The following is a 25666-nucleotide window of genomic DNA, read 5'->3' on the forward strand; positions in this document are numbered from 1 at the left end:
TTACCGCTCTCTGTAGGGATCAGGCCGCACACATGAACACAGCACCCAAGGGACATTACTGTTGGCGATCATTTCTAGACGGCTCCTAGGAGGGTGCATGTCTTCATCTTGTTCTATGGTTGCCTCCTCTGCCTCGATTGTACAACCACCATGCCAAAAGTTGGAATGCTGTGTAAAATGTAAATCCGTGTAAAGAAACAATGCAACCATTTGGTAATCTCATCAAACCGTATTTTATTCACAATGCAACAAATCCGATGGGGAAGAGGAGACCTTTAGATCTTGTTGGCACAAGGCATCTCACAATGGTTGGAGCGGCCCACGTCTACCATTCTGTTGCATCCCCTCTTGTTTTTACGTCTGGGAGGTGAGGAGGACCTAATTGCTGTTGTGATGATGCAGTATGCGGTTTAGTGTTGTCCTGCTGAACGTATACAAGGCCTTCCCTGATGGAGCAGATGTTGTTCTACAACCTCTATATACCGCTCAACATTGATGGTGCCTTACATGATATACATAGTAACATAGTCTGTTAGGCTGAATGAAGACAATGTCCATCTAGTTCAGCCTGTTATCCTCCTGTGTTGTTGATCCAGAGGAAGGCAAAAAAAAACAAGAGGCAGGAGCCAATTAGCCTTTTCGGGGAAAATATTCCTTCCTGACTCCGTAATGGCAATCAGACTGTTCCCTGGATCAACCCCTAATAGTTCCTACCTGTCTGTACCCAGAAATACAACCTCGCTGGTCGCCTAAGATTTATATCCTATAATATCATAGCGCTCCAGAAAGACATCAAGTCCCTCTTAAACTCCTCTATGGATTTTGCCATCACCACGTCCTCCGGTAGAGAGTTCCACAGTCTCACTGCTCTTACAGTAAAGAACCCCCTTCTATGTTGGTGATGAAACCTGCTTTCCTCTAATCGTAGCGGATGCCCTCTTGTTACTGTCGCAGTCCTGGGTATAAACAGATCCTGGGAGATCCTTGTATTGTTCCCTCATGTACTTATACATAGTTATTTGATCACCCCTTAGCCGTCTTTTTTCTGGGGTAAATAATCCCAGTTTTGGTGCCTCTCTGGGTATTCCAGTCCCGCCATTCCATGTATTAGTTTAGTTGCCCTTCTTTGAACCCCCTCCAATACCGTAGCATCTTTCCTGAGCCCCGGTGACCAGAACTGTACGCAGTATTCCATGTGAGGCCTGACAAGTGCCTTATATAATGGGAGGATAATGTTCTCGTCCTTCGCCCCTATACATCTTTTAATGCACCCCAAGACTTTATTAGCTTTTGCAGCAGCTGACTGGCATTGGTTGCTCCAGTTTAGTCTATAGTCCACTAGTACCCCCAGGTCTTTTTCCATATCACTTTTCCCTAGTGGTACCCCATTTAGTGTAGATTGGTCACATCCGTTTCTCCTGCCCATGTGCATAGTCTTACATTTTTCAACTTTGAACTTCATTTGCCATTTTTCTGCCCAAGCCCCCAGCTTATCCAGGTCCGTTTGTAGCCGCACATTGTCCTCCGTTGCATTGATTATCTTGTATAATTTTGTGTCCTCTGCAAATATTGATATTTTGCTGTGCAGCCTCTCTATCAGGTCATTGATAAATATGTTGAACAGAGTGGGGCCTAATACTGAACCCTGTGGCACCCCGCTAGCAACTGTGGCCCAATCAGAGAATGAACCATTCATTACCACCCTCTGCTTTCTATCTCTGAGCCAGTTCTTTACGCAGATACACACGTTTTCGCCCAGTCCGAGCTGCCTCATTTTGTATATTAGCCTATTATGCGGCATGGTGTCAAAGGCTTTAGAGAAGTCCAGATATACGAGATCAATAGAATCTCCCAGGTCCAGCTTAGAGCTTACTTCATCCTAGAAGCTGATCAGATTGGTCTGACATGATCGACCCCTCATGAACCCGTGCTGGGTTATTCCATTGTTCTCCTTGAGGTATTCCAGGATGGCGTCTCTCATAAACCCCTGGAATATTTTTCCCATTACTGAAGTGAGACTTACTGGCCTGTAGTTACCAGGCTCACTTTTGGACCCCTATTTGTATATTGGAACCACATTGGCAATACGCCAATCCAGTGGTACAACCCCGGTCTTGATAGTATCCATAAATATTAGATATAGCAGCCTAGCTATCTCATCACTTAGTTCCTTTAGAACCCTTGGGTGTATTCCATCTGGGCCCAGCTATTTCTGTCAATTTTAATCCTCTCTTACCGGCTCTGCACTTCCTCCTGTGTTAGATATGTAATATTTATTTGTTTTATTCCCCTGCATCTCATGTGACATTTCCTTTTCGTTCGTGAATATGCTTGAAAAGAAACTATTTAATAGATTTGCCTTCCCTCCATCATCTTCAATGATTCCTCCTGCATTATTTGTTAAAGGGCCAGCGCTCTCGGTGCAAATCCTTTTGCAGTTAATATAGTTGAAGAATAGTTTCGGGGTTTTTTTGCTCTCTTTGGCGATCAGTCTTTCTGCCTCCTTCTTGGCAATTTTGATCTTTTCTTTGCATATTTAGTTTTTCCCTGTATGATTTTAGCGCTTCTTCGCTGCCTTCTTGTTTTACTAGTTTAAAAGCTTTCTTTTTTTCATTTATTGCCTCTCTTACCGTCTTGTGGAGCCACATTGGTTTCCTTCTACTTGTAGTTCTTCTTTTTTTATTTAAGTGTATGAACTGCTCACATGAGGTAATTAGGATGTTTTTAAACTTTCCCATTTCTCCTCTGTACTGTTATTTTTGAGGATATTGTCCCAATTAATGTTTCCGATAGTAGTTCTGAGCTGATCAACTGTACTAAAGTTTAGTTTGTTTGTTTCTCCCTGATAAGGCTTCTTATTGATTGACAGCTGGAAGTTGATTATATTGTGGTCACTGTACTCCTCCAACCTTCTGGCCATCTTATCCCCCAGCACAGCTGCACCCTTTCCATTAAGATGCAGCCCGTCCCTACGGTAGAGCCTGTAGCCGACAGCAAAGTCAGCCCAGTTCTCCAGGAACCCAAATCCCTCCTTCTTACACCAACTCCGGAGCCACTTGTTTGCCTCCCTAAGATCCTGCTGCCTTTCTAGTGTGGCTTTAGGTGCAGGTAGTATTTCCGAGAAAACTACCCTGGAGGTCCTCACCCTAAGCTTGGCCCCTAAGTCCCTGAAATCATTTTTGAGGGCCCTCCATTGACCTCATATTTGTTCATTGGTGCCAACGTGCACCATGACCGCTGGATCCTCACCAGCCCCTCCCAGTAATCTGTCAATCCGATCCGCGATGTGTCGAGCTCGAGCCCCAGGAAGACCACACACCGTCCAATGATCCCAGTCTTTATGGCAGATTTCCCTCTCTATCCCCCTTATAATTGAGTCCCCCACCACTAGAACCTGTCTAGCCTGCCCTGTGCTCCCCGTCCCCGTCTCACTGGAGCAGTCATCCCCCTGGCGTTCAGAGGACCTGTCGTGCTGCAGCGGTGCTGGCTCTGTAATGGCATCGCCCTCATCTGCCAACGTTGCAGACATGTTGGGTTGTGCCAGTTCAGGACCAGCCTCCCTGGATCTATTCCCTCTACCCTCCTTCTATCTGACACCCAGCTGACTGCCTGCTCCCCCTGCACTTCCGTACTACCATCCGCCCCCGCCTCTACCCCAGCGAGTGTCTGCTCAGTGAGCAGCAAACTCCTTTCCATGATGTCAATGGCTCTCAATAGAATATGGTCAGCAGCACTCACCAAACCCGATGTAATCGGTAGGAAATATCGGACATAAGGATGGGTGCACGCCTTGAGAAACCGAATCCCAGGTTCCAAAATGTAGTCCCGATAGTTGTATGTAGAGGCAGCACTCCAAACAGCAGAGTAATATAGTCCACAGACTTTTATTTCAACTCGTGGCATGAGCCCAGCCGCGACGTTTCGACCACAAGGGTCTTTGTCTTTTTTTGGAATGCTGCCTCTATATACAACTATCATGTCAGTGGCTCTCAGTGTTGCCAGTCGCTCATTTAGATCCAGGATTTGGGCTTCTAAATGTGCGACGTGCACGCATCTTGCGCAACAGTATGCACCCTCGATCGGCTGATCAAGGACCGCATACATTGCACAAGTAGCACACTGGATGACATTGCCAGGCATGGAGCTCATCCTAATGGGGATCTACAATTTACTTGTGGAAGTAGTGAAGATTGACTAGATCCCACTCTAAACACGCCGCCGCCCGTGCTAACCGCTCACACGCCGCCGCCCGTGCTAACCGCTCACACGCCGCCGCCCGTGCTAACCGCTCACACACTTCTTTTTTTTTTTTTTAAATAAGGCTCACTCCCACTATTTACTCTTGCTCAATCACCCAATCCTGCTCTACTTACACACAGACACTTACACTGGTTTTCTTCACTTACAGACTCACACTCTAATACCCCCTCACTTATACACAGGCACACACTTAAACCACAGACACACACACAATAAGACACACACTTAGATACACAGAGACTACTTATCCGCTCCTCTGCAGCTCTGAAGACGTCACCTGCCGGCTCAGCGTTGGGTCCCGTCTCCCGACGGTCGCACTGTCTGTCCTCCTGCCGCTCTGGGTACGGGACCCGCTCCTCTGCTGCTGCCTACTGGATGAGCGGACAATCCTCCAGTGGCTCCCCCGGCCTCCTGGCGCCGGCTCCTCTGATGCTCCGGTGTCCCCTTCCTCCCTGCTCCTGGCTCGGGTCTGACATCACTTCCACTGCACACTGACTATTATGATGTGTGAGCTGCCCATGCCATACGCACTAATACAACCCCATACCATCAGAAATGCAGGCTTTTGAACTGTGTGCTCATAACAATCTGAATGGTCCATCTCCTTTTTAGTCTGCAGTTTCCAAAAATAATTTCAAATTTTGATTCCTCTGCCCACAGAACAGTTTTTGCCTTTTTATCTCAGTCCACTATAAATGAGCTTTGGCCCAGAGAAGACGCCGGCGTTCCTGGATTGTGCTGATATTTGGCTTCTTCTTGGAATGATGCGGCTGTAACTGTATTTGTGGGTTGGTGATCTGTTCACACACAGTGATATCTGGCAGTATTCCTGAGCCCTGCAGGGATTACATTACAGAATCATGCCTGTGTATAATGCAGCGACGCCTCAGGGCCCGTAGAGCTCCAGCATCCAACACTGACTGTCAGCCTTGTCCCTTGTGCACATACATTTTGATGATGATATGCACTGTAAATGTTGGGATATTCAAAGTCTCTGCAATTTTATATTGAGGAACATTTGTCTGAAATTCTTCCACAATTTGTGGATGCAGTTTTTCACAAATTGGTGAACTTTTGTCCATTTTTGCTTCTGAGAGACTCCACCTCTCTAACGTGCCCTTTTTATACAGTCATGTGACCCCCAACTTTTGTGATATGTGTTGCTGCTATCAATTTCTAAATGAGTTAAATGGAAAAATGTCTCCCCTCTGATCTATGTTCTGTTGTGAATACAGTATGGTTATATGGGATTTCCAAATCATTGCGTTCGTTTTTTATTTACATTTATTTACAACACCAATTCCAAAAAAATGGGATGCTGTGTAAAATGTAAATATTACGAAAAAAAGAATGCAATGATTAGTGAGTCTCATTTTATTCACAATAGAAGTTGAAAGCGAGACATTTTTTCATTTTATTTTAAAAAATTAACTAATTTCTCAAAGTTATGGCAGGAGTAACGAAAGGCTGGAAAAGTAAGAGGTAGTAGAAAATTGACCCTCCAGCTGTTTTTCATTACTATGTCACATGACTGTATAAAGAGCATGTTAGAGAGGCCGAGTCTCTCAGAAGCAAAGATGGCCGGAGGTCAACGATAAGTGAGAAACTGCGGCTAAACATTGTGGGACAATTCCAGAAAAATTTTCAACATAACATTGTAAAGACTTTGAATATCCCCATCTGCAATACACAATAACATTCAAAGATCCAGAGAATCTGGAGAAATTTATGTGCACAAGGGACAAGGCCGACGGTCAGTACTGGATGCTGGAGCTCTACGGGCCCTCAGGCGTCGCTGCATTATACACAGGCATGATTCTGTAATGTAATCCCTGCAGGGCTCAGGAATACTGCCAGATATCACTGTGTGTGAACACAGATCACCAATCCACAAATACAGTTACAGCCGCATCATGCCAAGAAGAAGCCAAATATCAGCACAATCCAGGAACGCCGGCGTCTTCTCTGGGCCAAAGCTCATTTATAATGGATTTAGGCAAAAAGGAAAACTGTTTCGGAGTCCGGCAAATCAAAAGGTGAAATTCTTTTTGGAAACCACGGATGCCGTGTCCTGTGGACTCAAGAGGAGAGGAACCATCCAGCTTGTTATCTGCAAGCCATTCAGAAGCCTGCCTCTGATGGTATGGCGTGGCATTAGTGGCTATGGAATGGGCAGCTCACACATCATGACGGGCACTATCAATGCTGAGCCGTATGTAGAGGTTGTAGAACAACATATTCCCCATCCATACAACGTCTCTTTCAGGCCTTGTGTATTTCAGCAAGACAATGCTAAACCGCATACTGCATTTATCACAACAGCATGACTGCAGAAGAAGAGTCCGGATGCTGAACCAGCCACTTGCAGTCCAGACCTTTCACTAATGGAAAACCTTTGGCCTACAGAGACGACCAAGGACTGTGGAGCAGCTAAAATCCTACATCAGACAAGAATTCCTATCCAAAAACTCCCCAATTGGTCTCCTCCCTTCCCATAAGACGGTCTACTACACAATGGTAGACATGGAACTGTCCCGCCTTTGTGAGATGCGTTGCTGCCAATGATTTCTGTATGAGTTAATTTTTTGAAAATGTCTCCTTTCCCTTCTGATTTGTATTCTATGTTCTTCTGTGGATATTATATGGTTAGATGAGATTTCCAAATGATTGCAGTCTTCTTTTTAAGTAGATTTTACACAGCCTCCCAACATTTGGGATTGTAGATATGTTTTCTTCACCCACCAAACATTCGAGGAGGTTTTACTAAAATGGTTGCGGATTAGATTGTCGGGTTGCAGCTCTCTGAAACCTTGAGCCGATCGATTGCAATGGACAACATCCGCCAGTTCTTGGTCCATCTGAACCTATTGCTGGGCATACATATGGTGCGATTTGTTTTTATGGCTTTGTATATTGATTGTACCAAGAATATAACCATGTAACGACATAACAAGTAGATGGTTGAGAGACCTCCGTATTATCCCTGCAATCAACATGAACCTTGATTGGTGTCCATCATACAAGGGTTGTGAGGATGGGCCAATGACTGTATCTGTGTTGTTCAGTGACAACTTCCTGTCTGACCAAAGAGGTCGGAGAGTTGCCAGGAGATAATTGTAGTTTGTGTCCACTTGACACCATCCAGCCCGATCAGATGCCCCACTTATATTAAAATTATACTTCTACTCAATGAAACGTACAGAATTAACTTTGCAGCTATCCACAGTTTACATGTAACCCAATCTCGTTTTTGGAGGCCCACCACCTCTAAACTTTACTTTGTTCTGTGCCAAAATGACAGATACGGGTGAGCCGATCTTGCATATCTGTGATACCGCGTCACCCTCGCAATTCCCTGTGACTCAGGTCTCTAACTCTCTTGGATCTCAGTCTACTTCATCCCCCTCTCCCGGAGTTCCGCGCCTGCGAATCGTAAAGTTCACCGAGAAGGAACTTGACGTCCTAGTTGACCTGGTGATAGAGAATTACTCCAAGCTTTTTGGCAATGAAGCAGACATTACTCCCAGTGTGGCTAAGAACGCCATGTGGCAGGCCATAGCCAACGAAGTGAGCGCAGTAGGAGTGGCCTCGCGCACCAGCGATAAAGTCAAGAAAAGGTGGAAGGATGCCAAACGCAAAATGAATGAGAAGCTGAGCGAAGCTGCGGCTCACGTTGCAGAGACTGGGCGCCGACCCCCACCGCACCTGAGGCTGACGCCATACGAGCAGAGGTTGAGAGATTTCTTCAAGCCGGAATACAGCAAAGAGGTTGATTGGAACCAAGACAAGGAAGATCTCCCCGAGGAGGTGGAAGCCGGTAAATAGTCTTATTTTGTGTATTGTGAAAAGGTTTGTTGCTTTTGTTTCTGAGCGTTCTGATGAGTTGTTATGGTAGACTCCATGTGACGCGCTAGGGACCACGGAGTAATTGTTGGCTTGATACATTACATGTAGGACTTGGTGGTATGGAACTTTCATTCCTGAACTTCTACCAACTAGCCCTACCATGTTACCCTGCGGCTCCTGTCTTTACGCAGTCTTTACTACCTCCAGGCCCTTCAACATCTTTGGTGAGCGTTACATATTGCGACAGTGCTAGGTATACGAGAGCTCGTTGAAGACTGATAGCGAATTCACATTATAGCTAAATGAAATCAGTGGCCTACATGTCATGACTAGGGATGAGCGAGTATACTCGCTAAAGCACTACTCGTTCGAGTAATGTGCCTTAGCCGAGTATCTCCCTGCTCGTCCCTGAAGATTCGGGAGCCGCCGCAGCTGACAGGTGAGTCGCAGCGGGGAGCAGGGGAGAGCGGGCGGGAGAGAGGGAGAGAGAGATCTCCCCTCCGTTCCTCCGGCTCTCCCCCGCAGCTCCCCGCCTCGCGCCGCCCCCCGAATCTTCAGGGACAAGCGGGGAGATACTCGGCTAAAGCACATTACTCGAGCGAGTAGTGCCTTAGCGAGTATACTCGCTCATCCCTAGTCATGACCCATTAATACAACGTCTCTTATCTCTAGGAGGTTAATCTCAATATCAATCTTATCTGTTGGATTATCAGTGTTTCTGGTGGTGCCTAGTGGATAATTAATTCTGTCCCTGATTTGTAGAAGGGGGTTTTATATACCTGGTGTCTAGTGGTTTAGTAATAGTATCTATGTTTTGTAGCAAAAGAATTGCCATATCCCTGGTGGGTAGTGGATTGTTAATACTGTTAGTATGGGGTTACGAATACTACCCATGTTTACTAGTAGGATACCCACTAGCCATCAAGGATATGATTTAGTATCTTGCTAATAAACATAGGCAGTAATCTTAACCTACTAGTCGCCAGGAATATGGTTAAGAATACTGCCTATGTTTTCAAGTAGGACAGTCATACCCCCAGTGGCTAATGAGTTAATAATATTACCCATGTTTAATAATATACCTATGAAAGTTAGTGGATTGGAAATACTGCCTTTGTTTACTAGTAGGATAATATCGTCCCTGGTGGCTAGTGGGTTAGTAATATGCCCTATGTTTTCAAGCACAATATCAATATCCCTGGTGACTATTTGGGTAATAATACTAGCCATGTTTTGTAGTAGGATAATATCCCTAGTGGATAGTGGGTTAGTAAATGTTTTCTAGTAGGATAATATCCCTGCTGGGTAGTGGGTTAATATGCACATAAACCTACAGGACAGTAAGCATATTTACATTCCTAGTAAGTTAATAATTGTATTCCTAGTTTCTAGTCATTTTATATTATCCCTGGTGTCTAGTGGGTTAATAAATTTATTTGTGTAATGGGTTCATAACGGTTATCCTCAACATCCAGCGTGTTAATCACTATCCCTATATCTGGTTTACCTGCATTATGGTTTATCCCCCAGGTCTCAAATGGGTCCGAATGCAGGCTCCCTATATGGGACTATGTGTCTAGTGGGATGAGAGAGGTAATCCATGGGATTATGTGTCTAGTGAAATGAGAGAGGTAATCCATGGGATTATGTGTCTAGTGGAATGAGAGAGGTAATCCATGGGATTATGTGTCTAGTGGGATGAGAGAGGTAATCCATGGGATTATGTGTCTAGTGGGATGAGAGAGGTAATCCATGGGATTATGTGTCTAGTGGAATGAGAAAGGTAATCCATGGGATTATGTGTCTAGTGGGATGAGAGAGGTAATCCATGGGATTATGTGTCTAGTGGGATGAGAGAGGTAATCCATGGGATTATGTGTCTAGTGGAATGAGAAAGGTAATCCATGGGATTATGTATCTAGTGGAATGAGAGAGGTAATCCATGGGATTATGTGTCTAGTGGAATGAGAGAGGTAATCCATGGGATTATGTGTCTAGTGAGATGAGAGAGGTAATCCATGGGATTATGTGTCTAGTGGGATGAGAGAGGTAATCCATGGGATTATGTGTCTAGTGGGATGAGAGAGGTAATCCATGGGATTATGTGTCTAGTGGGATGAAGCATGATACAGTAATTAATCTAATCAGTAGTCTCTAACTAGATAAACCCTTGCAGGCATACAGTACAAGGTGAGATTATGGCTCCAGCAGAACAAAAAGGAGTATTAAAAGTTCTGATTTGGATAGGTAGACGAATGTATTTAGGTATAAAGTAGGACTGATTTAGGACTGCCGGGACATCCGATAATGAAGGAATTTGGTTAAATTATGTTACAACCAGAATTTATAATTTTACATCCCGCTTAATCATGGCAAATTAATGGATTGTCTGTTGGAACAAATGGAATGAAAGGATTGACTTGACTTTATAAGAAAAGTGGGATTACCGGAATGAATGAGATTTTTGAGAACTCGCAGGATTTCCAGTCCCATGGAATTTGCCCAGACTTGGATGTGTGGTGGGATTCTGGGAGTGTTTAAGAGCCAACATGAGTAATAATCGTAAGAGTCGATTTACATAAAATGATTACATTCGGTAACGCAATAACTTTTCTGTGTTTAGAGCCCATTGAATGCGTCCATCCGGAGGCGGCCAGCGGCTTTTCTCCTCAATGCCAGGATGCAGCTGAGGACTCGAGCAAGGACTCCTCTGAAGAACCATCCATCATCTCGCCAAACAGTCGTCCTCATCCCTCAGACGTCATGGAAGACAGAGAGATTGCTGCGGAGTCGGAGCCCGAGACACACGACCACCACCAATTCTCTGCTATAAACAGCACTCTGCACAACCTGACCTCCCACCAGCGGGAGTCCAACCTCCTCATGCAGGAGCAGAACGCCATCTTGTCTCAGATCGCGTACTCGCTGAACCTCCTACAGATCCAGCAGACCGATGGACTGGCTGCCCTGGGCAGCATTATACAGAAAGGCATTGAGGTCATCCGCCCGGCCTCATGTAGATCGCCTAATGATCGGACCACAGAGCACCCCAATGTCCACACAGGAGTGCGGCGGCAGGTGATGAACATAAGCAACGTCGATCAGCCTGTCCCCCCAAAAAGAAAGATCACTTAGTATACGGTCACACCCCAGAAACATATCCATTCTGCTTTTGTTGGCTTTTTGGTTCCTGGTGATTATTTTTTAGAAATCTTCTCTGAATATAAAATATTGGAGTAAAATTATTATTGTTTTAAATAAATAAAAGCGTTTTAAAACAAATTAGAGAAGTTTCATTTCTTCTTGTGCAGCCGATGTTGGAGAGAAAGCGATGTGTGGGCCGAGACTATGACCCCGTGAATACCGTGATGCTAGGTCATGGACACTGGGGCATCGGGTGTGAGTGGGGGATAGAGACAGTAAATGGAATGGGCCAAGCCTGGATTACTGCTAGAGCTGTCCGTATCGCGACATTTGGAGTATCAACCCCAGACTGGGCACTCATAATCTAATTGGCATCCTAAACCCATAAAACGTGTATACTATATACTAATCTACTGAGTGTGTTACCAAATCTGTCATTAAAGGGGGTTTGCAGGACTGATAAGAATCTAGTTGGCCCAAAATGTAGAAAATGAAGCCATGCTCCCCCCCCCCCCATCCCTGAAGAAGCCACTGTAGTTGTTTGTCTTTTAGTCACACAATCGCTCAGCCAATCCCAGACTTCAGTGGTTGTGTGCCATTCAGGACATTATTACTGTTGAAGCCTGTGATTGGCTGAATTGTCACATGCACAATGAGTGGCATATGACCAACAGCTGCTGCTTCTGGGATCAGAGCACTGGACCAGATGGCCCTTTAAGGAAATCCATTTGCCTTTTTTTTAATTTCCTGCCCATTAATTATTATTTCAGTCCCGGAAAACTCCTTTAAAGTGGAGCGCCGATCAATCAGTTTTCATAAATCAGTAGAACAAGTGAAGATATGAAACTTTGCAATATATCTTATTAGAGAAAAAAGCCTCTACCTCCCCTTCCAGGCTCTCTTCCTCTCCTGTTCTCTCCTGCACTGCTCACTCTGAACTGATAAAATCTGTCTCCACAGATCACACTTCAGCTTCACTGAGAGATCAGATTACATGCTGCCCGTAGAAATCTTTTGAGAGGAAGGCGGAAACTAGCTGTTATAACTCCCATATGCAGATACAGTTCTTCAAACGACATGTGCTATCCGATCCAATCTTTTCAGAATACAGGGCCTGGGGAAATAGCTGATTTTGCCGGTGAGAGCCACAGTCATCCAGACATTTCTGCAGGGAAAATGTAGTTAAGAGGAATGGCCATCTAATAATAAAACAAGGGTGGCACAAAGTACTTGAGTGGAACTTTTTCCATTCTGGCTTATAAGTGAGGGCCCACGTTAAGAGGCAGATGGCAAAGAGTTGCCTTCTTGGCACAACCCCTTTAAGTCTATCACTTGATATTAGGCGATATGGGCTTAACTCATTATAGTTCCTGTTTACCCAACCCTATAGCAACCAGGTAGCTAGGAGAGTCTGGGATTCCTGTCCCCGAACACAACTCATTCAGAATGTCTGCTTGGCTTGTCTTCTCCAGAGGACTATAGTGCGGAACATTTGTGGTGTGCTGCAAGTTTAAAACTGTATGGATGTGACCACGGTCCTCCCCTCCGATCGTAGTGATGGTTGTTCAGGGGGTGGGGCACACTCCTAAAAAGTCTGCCATTACACTTCATTGTGTGATGTGGCCTGAAGGTAGCTAACTGGACAACCCTCGGACTGTTGTCACTTTTGTCCCAAACTGACTGGAAAGTAAGTTTTACTGACACAAGCCCCTCCCACCCACTGATGCTTCATGGTGGCTCTGGGAGTTAAAGACCCCTTGTAATTATTTCTCATCTGTGGGGTAATCCATCATCTATCAGAACTGGAGGAAGTTGTGTGTTGCCTCTCCGGTGCAACCAGCTTCATCCTACTGTGTCACATGATCCTGGAGTCTTAACCAATATCTCACTTTCACATACTATGACTGACTAATTTCTAAAAATTGGTAATTCAGCTTCTTTAGTTTGCATCCTTGGAATTGACAGGTTAGAGATTGAAGATGGTCTGCCCATTGGGGCGATTCCAAGCCAGCTACTTACTTATGAAATGTGATTGAAGTGTATAACGCAGGGCAATGAGGAGCAGGTTGTGCATCAGTGCATTATAAACCAGGACTAGGCCTTGTTTATAATAACTTAGTTCTGTATTGTTGACCCTTTACATTTCTGTGGTTTCAGCCTGCAGTGTAAAGCATAGAGGTTTTAATTCCAGTGACTAGAACATGTCTACATCTGTTTTATAATTGTTTGGTTTTGTTTAATTCCACCGTTCTCAAGGTATTTGCAAAAAATCGGATGTTGAAACTCCCCAGCAGACGAGGCATATTAGTGATGCCTCAATTCTTTCCTTTCTTCTCTCTGATTGGCTGGGACTCATGCTAGGATTTGCATACAGCCTCTGATTGGTTATGACCTCTCTGTTCACCGTAGTAATACACCATCTGATAGGATCTGTGCTGGTGACCGCTCGGTCCCTGCTGTCCTCCTCCTGAACATGAACCGTACAGAGGCGCTGTGCACTGCCATAACCCAACCCCTCTAAATACACACATATGTGTTTATAGTAAGAATATACTTAGTATGTAACCTAACATACATAAATATATATATATGGAGAATTTTCCGCGTCGGTAAATCGGGCGCTTTGAAAGGTTTCCGTTCTCGTCGCAGCCAGCAGCGAGCTACTGAAACTCCCCAGCAGACTGATGTACGACTACAGAAGAGACTCCCCAGCAGACCCAAGCCCATCTCCAGCCTGACGAGGTGCGATATGCTAATCAGTGAGCTATTACCCGGCCTGATATGCGTAATGCTTCTTTCAAAATACCAGTATGGTCAATTTAGGTTGTTTTTGATTGGCCAAATGGAGAAACAATGCAAACACTGTAAGACGAAATAGACCCGTGCCAAGGTGGGTTATTCTACTAGCAAAGGATGGATGAGAGGCTGCATCCAGAGGAACAGAAAATGATACAATGTAGCAATAAGGTTACAAAGTGAGCTCCATCATAGCGATTATGTGGGCCAAGATACTTCTTTACTTTAACCCCTTAATGACCGGCCTATCGTGTTTTTACATCCAGCAGCTGCAGGACATGTATGCAGGGAGATCGTGGGGTAATTTTCCTCCATACATTGCAGCTGCCAGCTGTTGTTTTACAGGCAACAGCTCCGATAAACCGTGCGGCTCATCGGAGCTGTTAACCCATTAAATGCTGCTGTAAATTCTGAGATCGCAGGGAACCGTGCGGGTGTCATTGCAGCCAGGGGCCTTCTGAAAGGACCCAGGGCTGTCATGGTAGAATGCCTATCAAGCCATGGCCGTGGGGTGGCTTGTTAGAATGCCTGCCCGATCACAGTATGATGTAATGCTATAGCATTTCCCTTTGGGGACTAAAAGAAAAAAAATTAAAAAAAAGATCAATAAAGTTTTACTAGTTATTAATAAAAGTTGTAATAAAAAAACCTTTTGCCAAGAAAAAATGCAATAAAAAGCAATCAAAGAGTCGTATGCATTCCAAAATGGTCCCAACACAAACTAGAGAACGTCCCGCAGAAAATGAGCCTCACACAACTACGTCGAGGGAAAAATAACAAAGCCGTTGCGCGCAGAAGATGGCCGAAGAAAATAAATGAATATCTTTAAAAAAGTTCAGCAAAAAAAATAAAGATAATTAAGTTTGGTATGGTAGTGATCGTAGTGACCCGAAGAATTAAATTATCATCTCGGTTCTGTTGCAGTTTGTGCGCCGCAGAAACAAGAAGCACCGAAAGATGGCAGGATTTCATTTTTTTCCATTCCTTCCACTTATAGTGTACTGAAAAACTTTTTTTAAATTCTATGGTACATTGAATAGCACCATTGAAAAATACAACTCGTCCCACAAATAACAAGCCCTCATACGGCGACGGCGATGGATAAATAAAGGAGCTACGATTTGTTAAAAGTAGGGAGGAAAAAACGAAAAAAGGCTTGGTCACTAAAGGGTTAACATAGCATTCCAATCCAATGGAAATCTGTAATGAAAAGGGGCCCCACAGCCTCATGAAGTCTCCTGCCCCACACTGCCTGTTCTTGGTTCCATTGAATGGAATCCCTACTTGGAAGGAGCCCCCCGCTCTGGGTTCAGGATGGTGGGGGTCGCCTCGGGTCTCAGGCTTTTGGTAAATGAGAAGATTGGAGAATTCCTTTTAAAGAATATTAAAGTAAAACAGCGCTGATGCTCTAACTATAAGAAATAGATGGTATCGATGACTGATGATTACAAGTCAACCTTATAACGGCCAGATGCAATCCCTGGTGCTGTCCTCGTGTATCGGTACAGATAGCAGTAGGCAACCAATTCTGCAGATAGTTCACCTTTTTCTTCTCTCTTGCTCCATAGAAAGTAATGCAGCCTGCAGGATACAAGAGATGGCGGAAATGTGGATAGACCAGGCGTCTGCGGATGTAGAAACCACCGAACGTTCCAACCAAGGTGAATGAGATCACGACAAGACATACAGCTGCTGATAGTCACATTACAACGTCCAGGATAAATCCATTCCGGGTGTGCCCATTTCTGCTTAAACCATGCTCAATGTGCCAAAATCATGCCATGGTCTGCCCTAGCCATGCCCAGGAATGAGCATTTGTGGTAAAACGCTGCCTAAAACGTGTCCAGGCCTACATAAACCGTGCCCTGGTCTGGCCATATCTGCTTAAACCATTCCCAGTTAAGCCCATAAGTTTCCAAACAATAGTCAGATCTGCCCAAATCATGCCATGGTCTACTCTAGCCATACACAGGCCTGCCCATGTGTAGTAAACAATACCTTATTCAGCTCACATGGTCCCAAAACGGGTCCAGGTGTGCCAATATTTGCCTAAGCCATGCACAATTTGGCCGATATATGCCCAAATTGTACCCAGGTCTTACCAAGTCATGCCATGGTCTACCCTAGCAATTCCTAGGGCTGCCTATGTGGTAAAACCAAATCATACACTGTTCTGTCCATATCGTCAAGGTCTACTAAAACCATGCCCAGGTCTGCCTTAACCAAGCCAAGTTAAGCCTTTTTATGTCCAAATCATACTCATGTCTGCCCAAAGCATGCCAAGGTCTATCTAAACCATGCCCAGACATATATATATGTGGTAGAATGGTGTCTGATTCAGCTCATATGTGCCCCAAACACATCCAGGTCTGATTAGTAGACCTTGACATGGTGTGAACGTACCGGTGTGTGATTTAAGAGTGCTAAACTGGACATGGTTTAAGTAGACCACAGCATGATTTGGGAAGACCTGGCTACAGTTTAGGCATATATTGTCTGCTTTGGGCATGGTTTAGGCAAATATGGGCAGCCAGGGATGGTTTAGGCAACCTAAGCATGATTTGAGCAAACTTGGGTACAATTTGGGTACATATGGACATGGTTTAGATAGATATGGTCAGACCTGGGTATGGTTTAAATAGATGACCAATGCTTGTAACTGCAAGTGCAGCTCTCTTTGAAATGAATTGGAGCCGTGTCTGCAGTTACAAGCGCCAGCCACTTCACAGAGGTCGGAGCAGAGCCCCCTTTGTATTTGCGGCCCTGTCAGCTGGCGCACAATCAGCTGATTGGGTGGGATCACAAGAGATGAACCACAGCCGGTCATTAGTATTTGCCCAGAAAAACCCTTTAATTAAAATATTCCCATTCATGTATTCTCAAAATCAGATGGTAATGATCCAGACTGTCCCTATCTTGACCCTGTCACAAGGCCCTTCCTGTCAATTTGGGATATCCGCCCTGATAAGGGCAATCCCAACCTCCTATTGCTGTCCTGTTATGTCCTAGCCTATTGAATGATAGAGAGATCTACCTTCATTTTGTGCCTAATCTAATGATAGGTATGCATATCTACTCATACCATATCCACATAAAATGTGTATATGGTCCAAAACTAATAAGAAGACAACCACATATAACATAGGAATATAAGCAAAAATATATGGTTAATCAATTCTGAACTTGCCCTGGCAATGCACAATGGACCCACATTCACCCACAATGTGTGGGACTGCCGTACAGATAAATATATTCTTGCAATAAAGATCATCATGTTCTACCCTAGCCATGTTCAGTCCTAGCTATGTAGTAAAACTAAAACACTGTCTAATTCAGCTCATATGTGTGTATGTCTACCTAAACTATGCCCAGGTCTGGCCATCTCTGCTTAAACTACACCCACATGTGCCCAAACCATCCAAAGTCTACCTAAACCATCTCTTGATCTGCCCATATTTGCCTAAACTATGCCCAATGTAGTAGATACATGCAAATTGTACTCAGATGTTCCCAAATCATGGTCTTCATAAACCATGCCCAATTCTGCCCATATCTGCTTAAAGCATGTCTAATTTAGCACCAGATCATACACCTGTCTGTCCACCCCGTGTCAAGGTTTACCATAACCATGTCCATGTCTGCCTGTATCTGTTTCAGCCAAGTTGAATTAAGCCTATGTGTGCCCAAATCATCCCATGGTCAACCTAGACCATGTCCAGGCCTGCCCACATGTGGTAGAATAATATCTAATTCAGCTCCTATGTGCCCAAAACACATCCAGGTCTGTCCCAACCATCTCCTGATTTGTCCAGTTCTACCTAAACTATACCCAAAATTGATGTAAACTTTGTCCAGGTTTGCTCATATTTGCCAAATCATGCAACTGGCTAGCTCTGTGGTAACCTTGGGGTCTTTGGTTCTAGTCTGACTAGGAGCAGTTGAGGTGTGAGAGCATCCTCTGTAACAGAGTAATACTTTTCATTTTACAGAGAACAGGCGAGAGATCACAGCATCGGATGGACCAGCTGGCACACATTGCTTCCTCAACGGCTCATTCTATAAGTGGAGCAGTTGGCACAATCATGTCGGCATCCTATCACCTCTGCCCCAGCACAGAAGAGACAGGCCGTACCAGTGCAGTGAATGTCCTAAAACCTTCTCAGATCTATCTCGTTTCCTCAGACACCAAATCGGTCACACGGGGGGAAGACCATACCACTGCCGTCACTGCGTGAAGACTTTCCGACAGCCCTACGAGCTCATGGTTCACCAGAGAGTACACACGGGAGAAAAGCCATACCAGTGCACTGTGTGTGGCAAGAAGTTCATCAAGAACTCAATCCTGAAGGTTCATCAGCGAATTCACACAGGAGAAAGACCCTACAAATGCACTCAGTGCTCTAAGAGTTTTGTCCAGTCCCACCATCTAAAGACTCACCAACGGACACATCTAGGCGGCCGGATGCAGAACTACTAGAGAGACATCACGAATAGAAGACATTTCTGGGGGTGGGAGATCTGAGACATTGAAAGGGATACAAGGTTCTTTAATTTGATTGAGATAGAAGGAGTCAAAACCCAAAGATCATGGAGGTGATGAAGGGATTACATATGTAATATGCTGTGATTGCACCCGATAACCAACCCCACAACCACTAACAACTATCATTGTGTTTAGAGAGTGGGATACAACCAATGGAAAGTCAACCCTTGAGTCATGACCACTTTAGATCTGGTTCTTCATTTTTCTCACCGTTGCCAGTACCAATTTCATTTAGGAAGATCACACCGATCCTTGCCATTATCTGACAGTGGAAGCCTCTTGAGCCTCTTCCCACCACATATGTCCGGTGCATGCCGGGTGTCTGGGAATGGAGCCGGATACGGAGTACGCTGCATATACTGCGGGTGTCAGTTATCATTTATAGCTGACAACTGCCGACGACAGTCACCATGTGAGTTCACGCTGATCGTATGTTAACCATTCAAATGTCCCGGACAGCCCCCGCTCCCCACAGTGCCATCAGAGCATACCAATGGGTTGTCATGACAGCCAGGGGCCTTCTGATATCCTCTATGGGAACATCAAAAAAATGTAAAAGGAAAAGAGTTTTATTGAATATTATATAAAATATTATAGAAAATGTAAAGGTAGTAAATAAAAAAAACTCCCAGTTGTCCTGTCAAAAAATAAGAAAAAAAATGTGGTATCACTGCAAAAATCCATATTATTAAAATATCACAATACTAATTCCGCACGTAAACGCCGTCAAAAAAGAAAAAATGAAATGCCAGATTGGCGATTTTTGGTCTCATCGTATCCAAGAAAAAAAGATTAATAAAAAGCGATCAAAAGGTTGTATGTACCCCAAAATAGTACCGATAAACGAGAGGTCACCGCGCAAACGTGAGCACAGCCCGATCAACGCAAACATAGAAAAAGGGGTCAAAAGAGGGGGGCAGGGCAAACCAATAAACAACAGGTCACCGTGCAAAAGGGAGCACAGCCCGATCAATGCAAAAATAGAAAAAGGTGTAGAGGGGTCAAAAGAGGGGGGCAGGGCAAATGTTTGTTTTTTAAAAGGTCTTACATTTAACACACGATATAAACTCGGGGTCGCCAACATCACGCCGACCCGCAGAATAAAGTGAGCGCCGCATTGTGAACATCGTAAAAGCAGATATACGCGCCAGAAAGTGTGCTACTGCATTTTTGTTCAATTTCTCCCCATTTCTCCAAATCTTTACGTTTTCCGGCACACTATATGAAACGGTAAACGATACCATTGGGGAGGCAACTCGTCTGGCAAAAAACAAGCTCTCCTGTAGCTAAGTCACTGGAAAGAGAAAAATCTAAAAAATGGGGAGGAAACAAACTGAGAAAATAAAAAAGGGCCGCAGCGGGAAGGGGTTAATGGCCGACATATCCGGATTTGGGCTAATGGGCACCTTGACATACGTATGGCTCCGGAGCAGCATGTAAGCTCCAATGGCCTAGCTGAAGTGGCATGGGATCTTACACAACCCCCATAGATTTCAGAAAGTCACAGTCCTAACTTAGAAGGGTCTGTCCGGGCGGATCGACAAACGGAGAGAATGGCAAAAATAAAAAATGGTGTTTATTGCTTGTAGCCAGACTGTAATAATGTGGGCACTCAGTGGCATAGCTATAGGGGGTGCAAAAGCAGCACTCGCTCCTCGGCCCCTGAGGAAGCCAAGGGACCCTCCCGGACAAGTGTAATAAATAACATAGTATGTAAGGCCGAATGAAGACAATGTCCATCTAGTTCGGCCGGTGACACAGGGTAGGTGGGGGGACCGCTATAGATGTAGTGTTGGCTTCCAGCTACCCCTTTGTGGGCACTTTAAAGAGCACTAACGTCAGAATCCTTGGTGTATAACAGATACAGATGTAATATATCTATGGAGGTTCTCAGCAATGGACATACACTGACCGGCCCCTTTATTAGACCCCCGGCCCTCACATGATTGGCGCTCCCCTGTATGGTAATTCTCCCCGTGACCCCGGAGTGCAGCATGAAATCACGTGACAAGTTTTCTGCGGATCAGTTTCAGTGTGAATCCACATTAGATGGAAGATCCAGCGATCGGAGCGACTTCCAACGAGGCCGGTCATCGGTTCTAGACTAGCCGGGGTCTCACTGCCAACTGCGGGGGATTTGTCATGTAACAGGGTGGAGAGTGTACAGAGAATGCGCGGCGCGACCAAGGAAAACATCCAGCGGAACAGGATCCTGCGGACAGAAGCAACTCATCACTTAAAGGGGTCGGAGGAGGATGTCAGGAACCGTTCTGACCAACAGGCTGCACAGTCAGCTGACTACAACGCTGGAGCTCCAACTAACGTGTCCGAACGCACAGCTCGCCGTTCCTCCGCACGGATGGTATAACAGCAGATGACCGGTTCCAGCGCCATTGTGTCTAAGAGAAACAGAAAGACTCCAGCGGGCAAAAGAGCGCAAAACTTGTATCACTGAGCAGCGGGAAAACATCTCCTGGTCAGATGGATGCAGATTTCTGTTGCTCCGTACCATCAGCTGACCCCTTCCTGTCAGCTGGTCCGCAGGGGCCGATATTTCTGCAGAACGATTTCATCATCCAGTGAAATCTACACCATGAGAAACTGCTGCAGTTTTAAAGGTCCAACGTGCTGCTAGATGGGGGTTTAGTCAAGGGGCCGTTCAGTGCATGTGACGTAACTAGCCATCGTTAGGGAGAGGGCGGCTTCTGCACCTTCCGTTACTTATGAAAGAATACTACGATCGGTCTCTCCCAAGCCTGAGATGGCTGATAACAGAGAACAATAAACTGTATTCTGTTGCTCAGCATATTGGAGGATGATGGACTTTGAGTGCAGTACCTTGCAGATCACTGCGCACCGCCTTCATGCATCTTATGATGTGCCAGGTAACGGTTTTACAGTATGCCACAGATGCCGCAGCAGAAGGAAGACGTCATTGTGTCGTTGATACGCGAGGCCTGTGAGGCTTGTGCTTTCTTCAATGCATTTTAAATGGATCTGGACGGATGTTTCCTGGCTGCAGACCCTCCTGTGAAACACATGGGGTGGAAATACAACCGCTTGGAGCTGAACTTTTTTCTTGGAGATTTCGGAACACAAGTCTCAAGAACATTCCCCGCCAAACCACTGACGGGGTAACCCGGACACCCGACCAACAACTCTACCTTCATCATTTGGCCACTCCACCGGGAAGACTCCAAATCTGACTGAAGTAAGTTTTCACATTATAACTCTTCTATGACATGTAGAGGACCCAGGACAGGGTTAGATCTCAACACAAACCTGCCACCATACGCCATCCACAGTGCCCACATAACATCGTCAGTGCATAAACATTGCTGCCAACCCAGTGGGTTTCTCTCATGTAACACTGTGGGGAAACATTCAGCACCTTCCGATACTTATGCTGTGGATGGAAGCAACTCATCACTGAAAGGGGTCAGAGGAGCTGAGCTGTGCTTTATTGTAATCAAAGCAAAGGTGTGGTAATCACAGTAGAGCAAAATGTGATTGTTCCCAGCAAGAGAAACCAAGTCATCTTGTAGATATGATACCTTTTAATGGCTAACAAAAAAACATGATGTTACAGCGAGCTTGTGAACCTCTCGGGCTCTTCGTCAGGCTGAAATGGAATAGATCTTTTGACACGCTGAATAGTGGGTTAAATTATTCCCCAGGCTTTATGCGTGAATGGGAGGTGTGAGACATTTATTATACAGATAAGACCCCCATCAACAGTAATTCAGGGACCATAAATTTATAATCCCTTATCAGTGTCTAGTTAAAAATGTTTGTGTACCTCTTGTAGCATTCCTGGCCTGCCCCCCCCAACAGTAATTCAGGGACCATAAAACTTTCACTTTGTTATCAGTGCCTAGATGAAAAAGTTTGTTTGCTGTTGCAGAATTCCTTTTAAGTGCGAACCAATCACATCCATATCTGTGCCTTGTCATAAGTATGTATGTTATAAGTGTGTATAAATATCCATGCCTCTTCAGATCTATTCCATTTCAGCCTGACGAAGAGCCCGAAAGGTTCGTAAGCTCGTTATTACATCATGTATTTCTGTTAGCATTTAAAAGGTATCATATCTACAAGATCACTTGGCTTCTCTTGCTGGGAACAATCACATTTTATTGTAATCATGCACAATGCAGGAAGAAAAAGTAAGTGAACCTGATTAGTTAATGACTTCTTCAAGAGCTAATTGTCAAAAAGCGTTTTGGTTAACCGCTTAACACGACAGGACATACAGTTACGTCCTGGAGGCTTGGTGTTTGCATGGAGTGGGATCAGAAATTGATCCCGCTATATGCAATGTGGGTGAGATTGCAGGGTGCCGTTTGATTGCCATGGCAGCTAGAGGCCTTTTGAAGGCCCCCAGGGTTGCCACAGCAGCTTGCCTATCAAGCCATGCCTGTGGCATAGCATGATAGTCTGCCTGTCAGATCGCGATATAATGCAATACTGTGAAATGATCACAAGCTCAATGAAATGTAAAAAGTAGTTTTAAAAAGTTTTATTAATTTATAAAAAGAAATTAAAAGTAAAAAAAAAAAACTTTTCCTGTATTAATAATAAAAATATCCAAACAAAAACACATTTGGCATCGCTCCGTTCAAAAAGGTCCGATCTATCAAAGTAACGCATTGTTCATTCCCCACAGTGAACGTTGTCAGAAAAGAATGCACAGCGCCAGAATCGCGTCACCTCGACTCCAAGAAAAAATGTAAGGGAAAGTGATCAAAGTCATATGAACTCCGAAAAAACTACGGGCTGTCCTGCATGAAATCGAGCCCTCACACAGCTGTGTCAACAGGAAGAGGTGAAAAATGATGGACGTCAGAAGACGGCGGCTGAAAATATGTACACCATAATGCCAAGAACAACCCCGCCCCAAAGATGGTGGAATTACGTTTTCACTCTTCATTAGAGATGCTTTAACCCTTTCCAATGCAATTTCTATCCTGGTTTTCCTAGGGGGCTTAGTTTTTTTCTGCCGTTATACAACGGCGCTATCTGCTGGCTAAAGCCAGTACTGCATGAGGCGACAAGTTGGATAGGCTCCGACAGCAGAGAGGCTGGCAATAGTAAGAGAACCCCGACGGACATCTTCCAACATCAGAGCTGTACAGCCTTAAATCATAATGTCTTCAGACATCAGACAGTGGATTGGAAAGAGTTAAAGTTCTTCAATACATTATCTGGTACATTAAATAAAACCAATGAAAAATGCAACTCGCACTGCAAAAAAATAAAAAGCCCTCAGACAGCAGCGGAGACGGAAAATTATCAGAGGTGGGGAGAATAAATCAAAGATTGAAACAGGAAAAGGTGCCGCATTCCTAATGGGTTAAATAGAGGCACACAGAGCCTGGTTAGTGATAAAGCTGTTAATCTCAAGAAAGGCTACTCAGAGTGAGCCTTGGCTCGATTTAAGCTACTTCAGAAGACGTTTTATAGAAGTGTCCTGTTATATCACTCCAAGAGCACAACTGGCAATCCTGAAAGAACCCAAGAGGAACGGAGATCAGCTATAGAGGACCCTACAGACTGTTCATGTGTCCTCTATTAGAGAAACACTGACGAAGAATGGCGATTGTGGAAGCAGACCACAAAGGAAAAGGCTGCTAGCCAAAAAGGCACTGAAGCCTATCTCAAGTTTGCCCGAGACCACCTGGATGTCCCACAATGCTTCTAGGAAATGTGCTTTTAACAAATGAGAGAGCAGTTATACTTTTTAGCTCAAAGAACCACTTGGAGGAAGAAGTAGACTGCAGACTGCTTATCATAACTGTGAATAGTGAAGAGAACGTCAAGCTTTGGAGTGGCTTTGTTCCTCAGATTCTGGACATCTTGTGATCAATGAGCAAACAATGAACTCTAAGGTGGATCCGAACATCTTACAGGAGAATATAAGGGCCGCCATCCATCACCTCAAGCGGAAGAGACTTTGATGCTACTAGACAATGACCCAAAGCACACAAGTAATCAACTGCACAATGGTATAAAAGATGATTTGTCTTGTGTAATGGCCAAACTGAGTCCTGACTAGAGATGAGCGAGCGTACTCAGTTCCGGTGTTTTTGCACTCGAGCACCGCTTTTTCCGAGTAACTGACTACTCGGGCGCAAAGATTCGGGGGGTGAGCGGCGGGTTGCAGAGAGGAGTGGGGGGGGGGCGCTCCCCGAATCTTTTCGTCCGAGTAGTCAGTTACTCGGAAAAAGTGGTGCTCGAGTGCAAAAACACCCGAAGCTTTGCCTGTGATTGGAGTATAACACATAACAGAGTCTTTCTTGTTAAGTCATTAATTTGTCTTTTCAGATGGGATCTCCACTGGATATTTTTGATATCATCCGATGACGTTGCCGACATCTTATTTCATTGACGAAGGCAATGCTCAACATCTCCATTCTATTACATGACCAAGCTCAAGACTCCCCACCTAGAAGTAACCGGCAAACATTTTGGAGTCACCTGCCTTTGGTTAAATCTTTAACTTTGGATGAACTCCTTAAGACGTCTCATTGTCAGGAATATGCAGCTGACCTCAAGGGGGCGCTGGCTGCTCAATAAACAGAAATAAAACAGTTGTTCCTTGTAGTGAAAGAGCTTGTTACATTATTGGTGATGAGAGGTACCTCGAGGGTGGGACATCCGATGACCCAGGAGATAACTACATCCAAGTGGTTTAGAGAGTTTTAGCACTCCAGGTATATCTTGTTACTCCAAATTAAGAATTCGGTGGAGTACTCCAAAAAACTAGGACACATTGCACTCGGTGTAATCAAGATAGCGCCTCTTTATTCTATATCGCAGCAGACTTTTATAGTAGTGAGTAAACCGGTGCGTCTGTCATGCGTAGTAAGTAATCCCAACATATATCACATATATGCTTCGGTTTGCTCTTGAAGAGCCGATCATGGGGTGTGACTAGAGATTTAACATTTCTGGAAATTTTAAATCCATGAGAAAAAGCTGTTGCTTCCCTGTTTTTTTCTAGTTGTGTTATAAATTGCCTGGAGTGCAGTGTATATAAAAGTATAATGCTTGCAATAAAACAGATAACCACCCCCT

General features: G+C 44.7%; 1 protein-coding gene across 8 annotated transcripts in view; it reads left to right on the plus strand.

Annotated features, from left to right (window-relative positions):
- LOC136619105 (zinc finger protein 135-like) overlaps nucleotides 1-24951 on the plus strand; it is an 81963-nt gene extending 57012 nt beyond the window's left edge. For 4 of the 8 annotated variants that reach the window (XM_066594376.1, XM_066594377.1, XM_066594378.1 and 1 more), the window contains 2 exons: nucleotides 7562-8077; nucleotides 10730-11388. In XM_066594376.1, the coding sequence (XP_066450473.1) occupies nucleotides 7562-8077; nucleotides 10730-11241 (1028 nt within the window). In that variant the 3' untranslated portion in view covers nucleotides 11242-11388. Of the gene's footprint in view, nucleotides 1-7561; nucleotides 8078-10729; nucleotides 11389-15614; nucleotides 15708-18035; nucleotides 22127-23255; nucleotides 24697-24913 lie in introns of those variants that run through there. The other 4 variants (XR_010790993.1, XR_010790992.1, XM_066594380.1 and 1 more) reach the window with 4 other exon arrangements.
- Nucleotides 24952-25666: the final 715 nt, after the last annotated feature.

This window comes from Eleutherodactylus coqui, chromosome 1 (genome assembly GCF_035609145.1).
Source record: "Eleutherodactylus coqui strain aEleCoq1 chromosome 1, aEleCoq1.hap1, whole genome shotgun sequence".
Taxonomy (NCBI): Eukaryota; Metazoa; Chordata; class Amphibia; order Anura; family Eleutherodactylidae; genus Eleutherodactylus; species Eleutherodactylus coqui.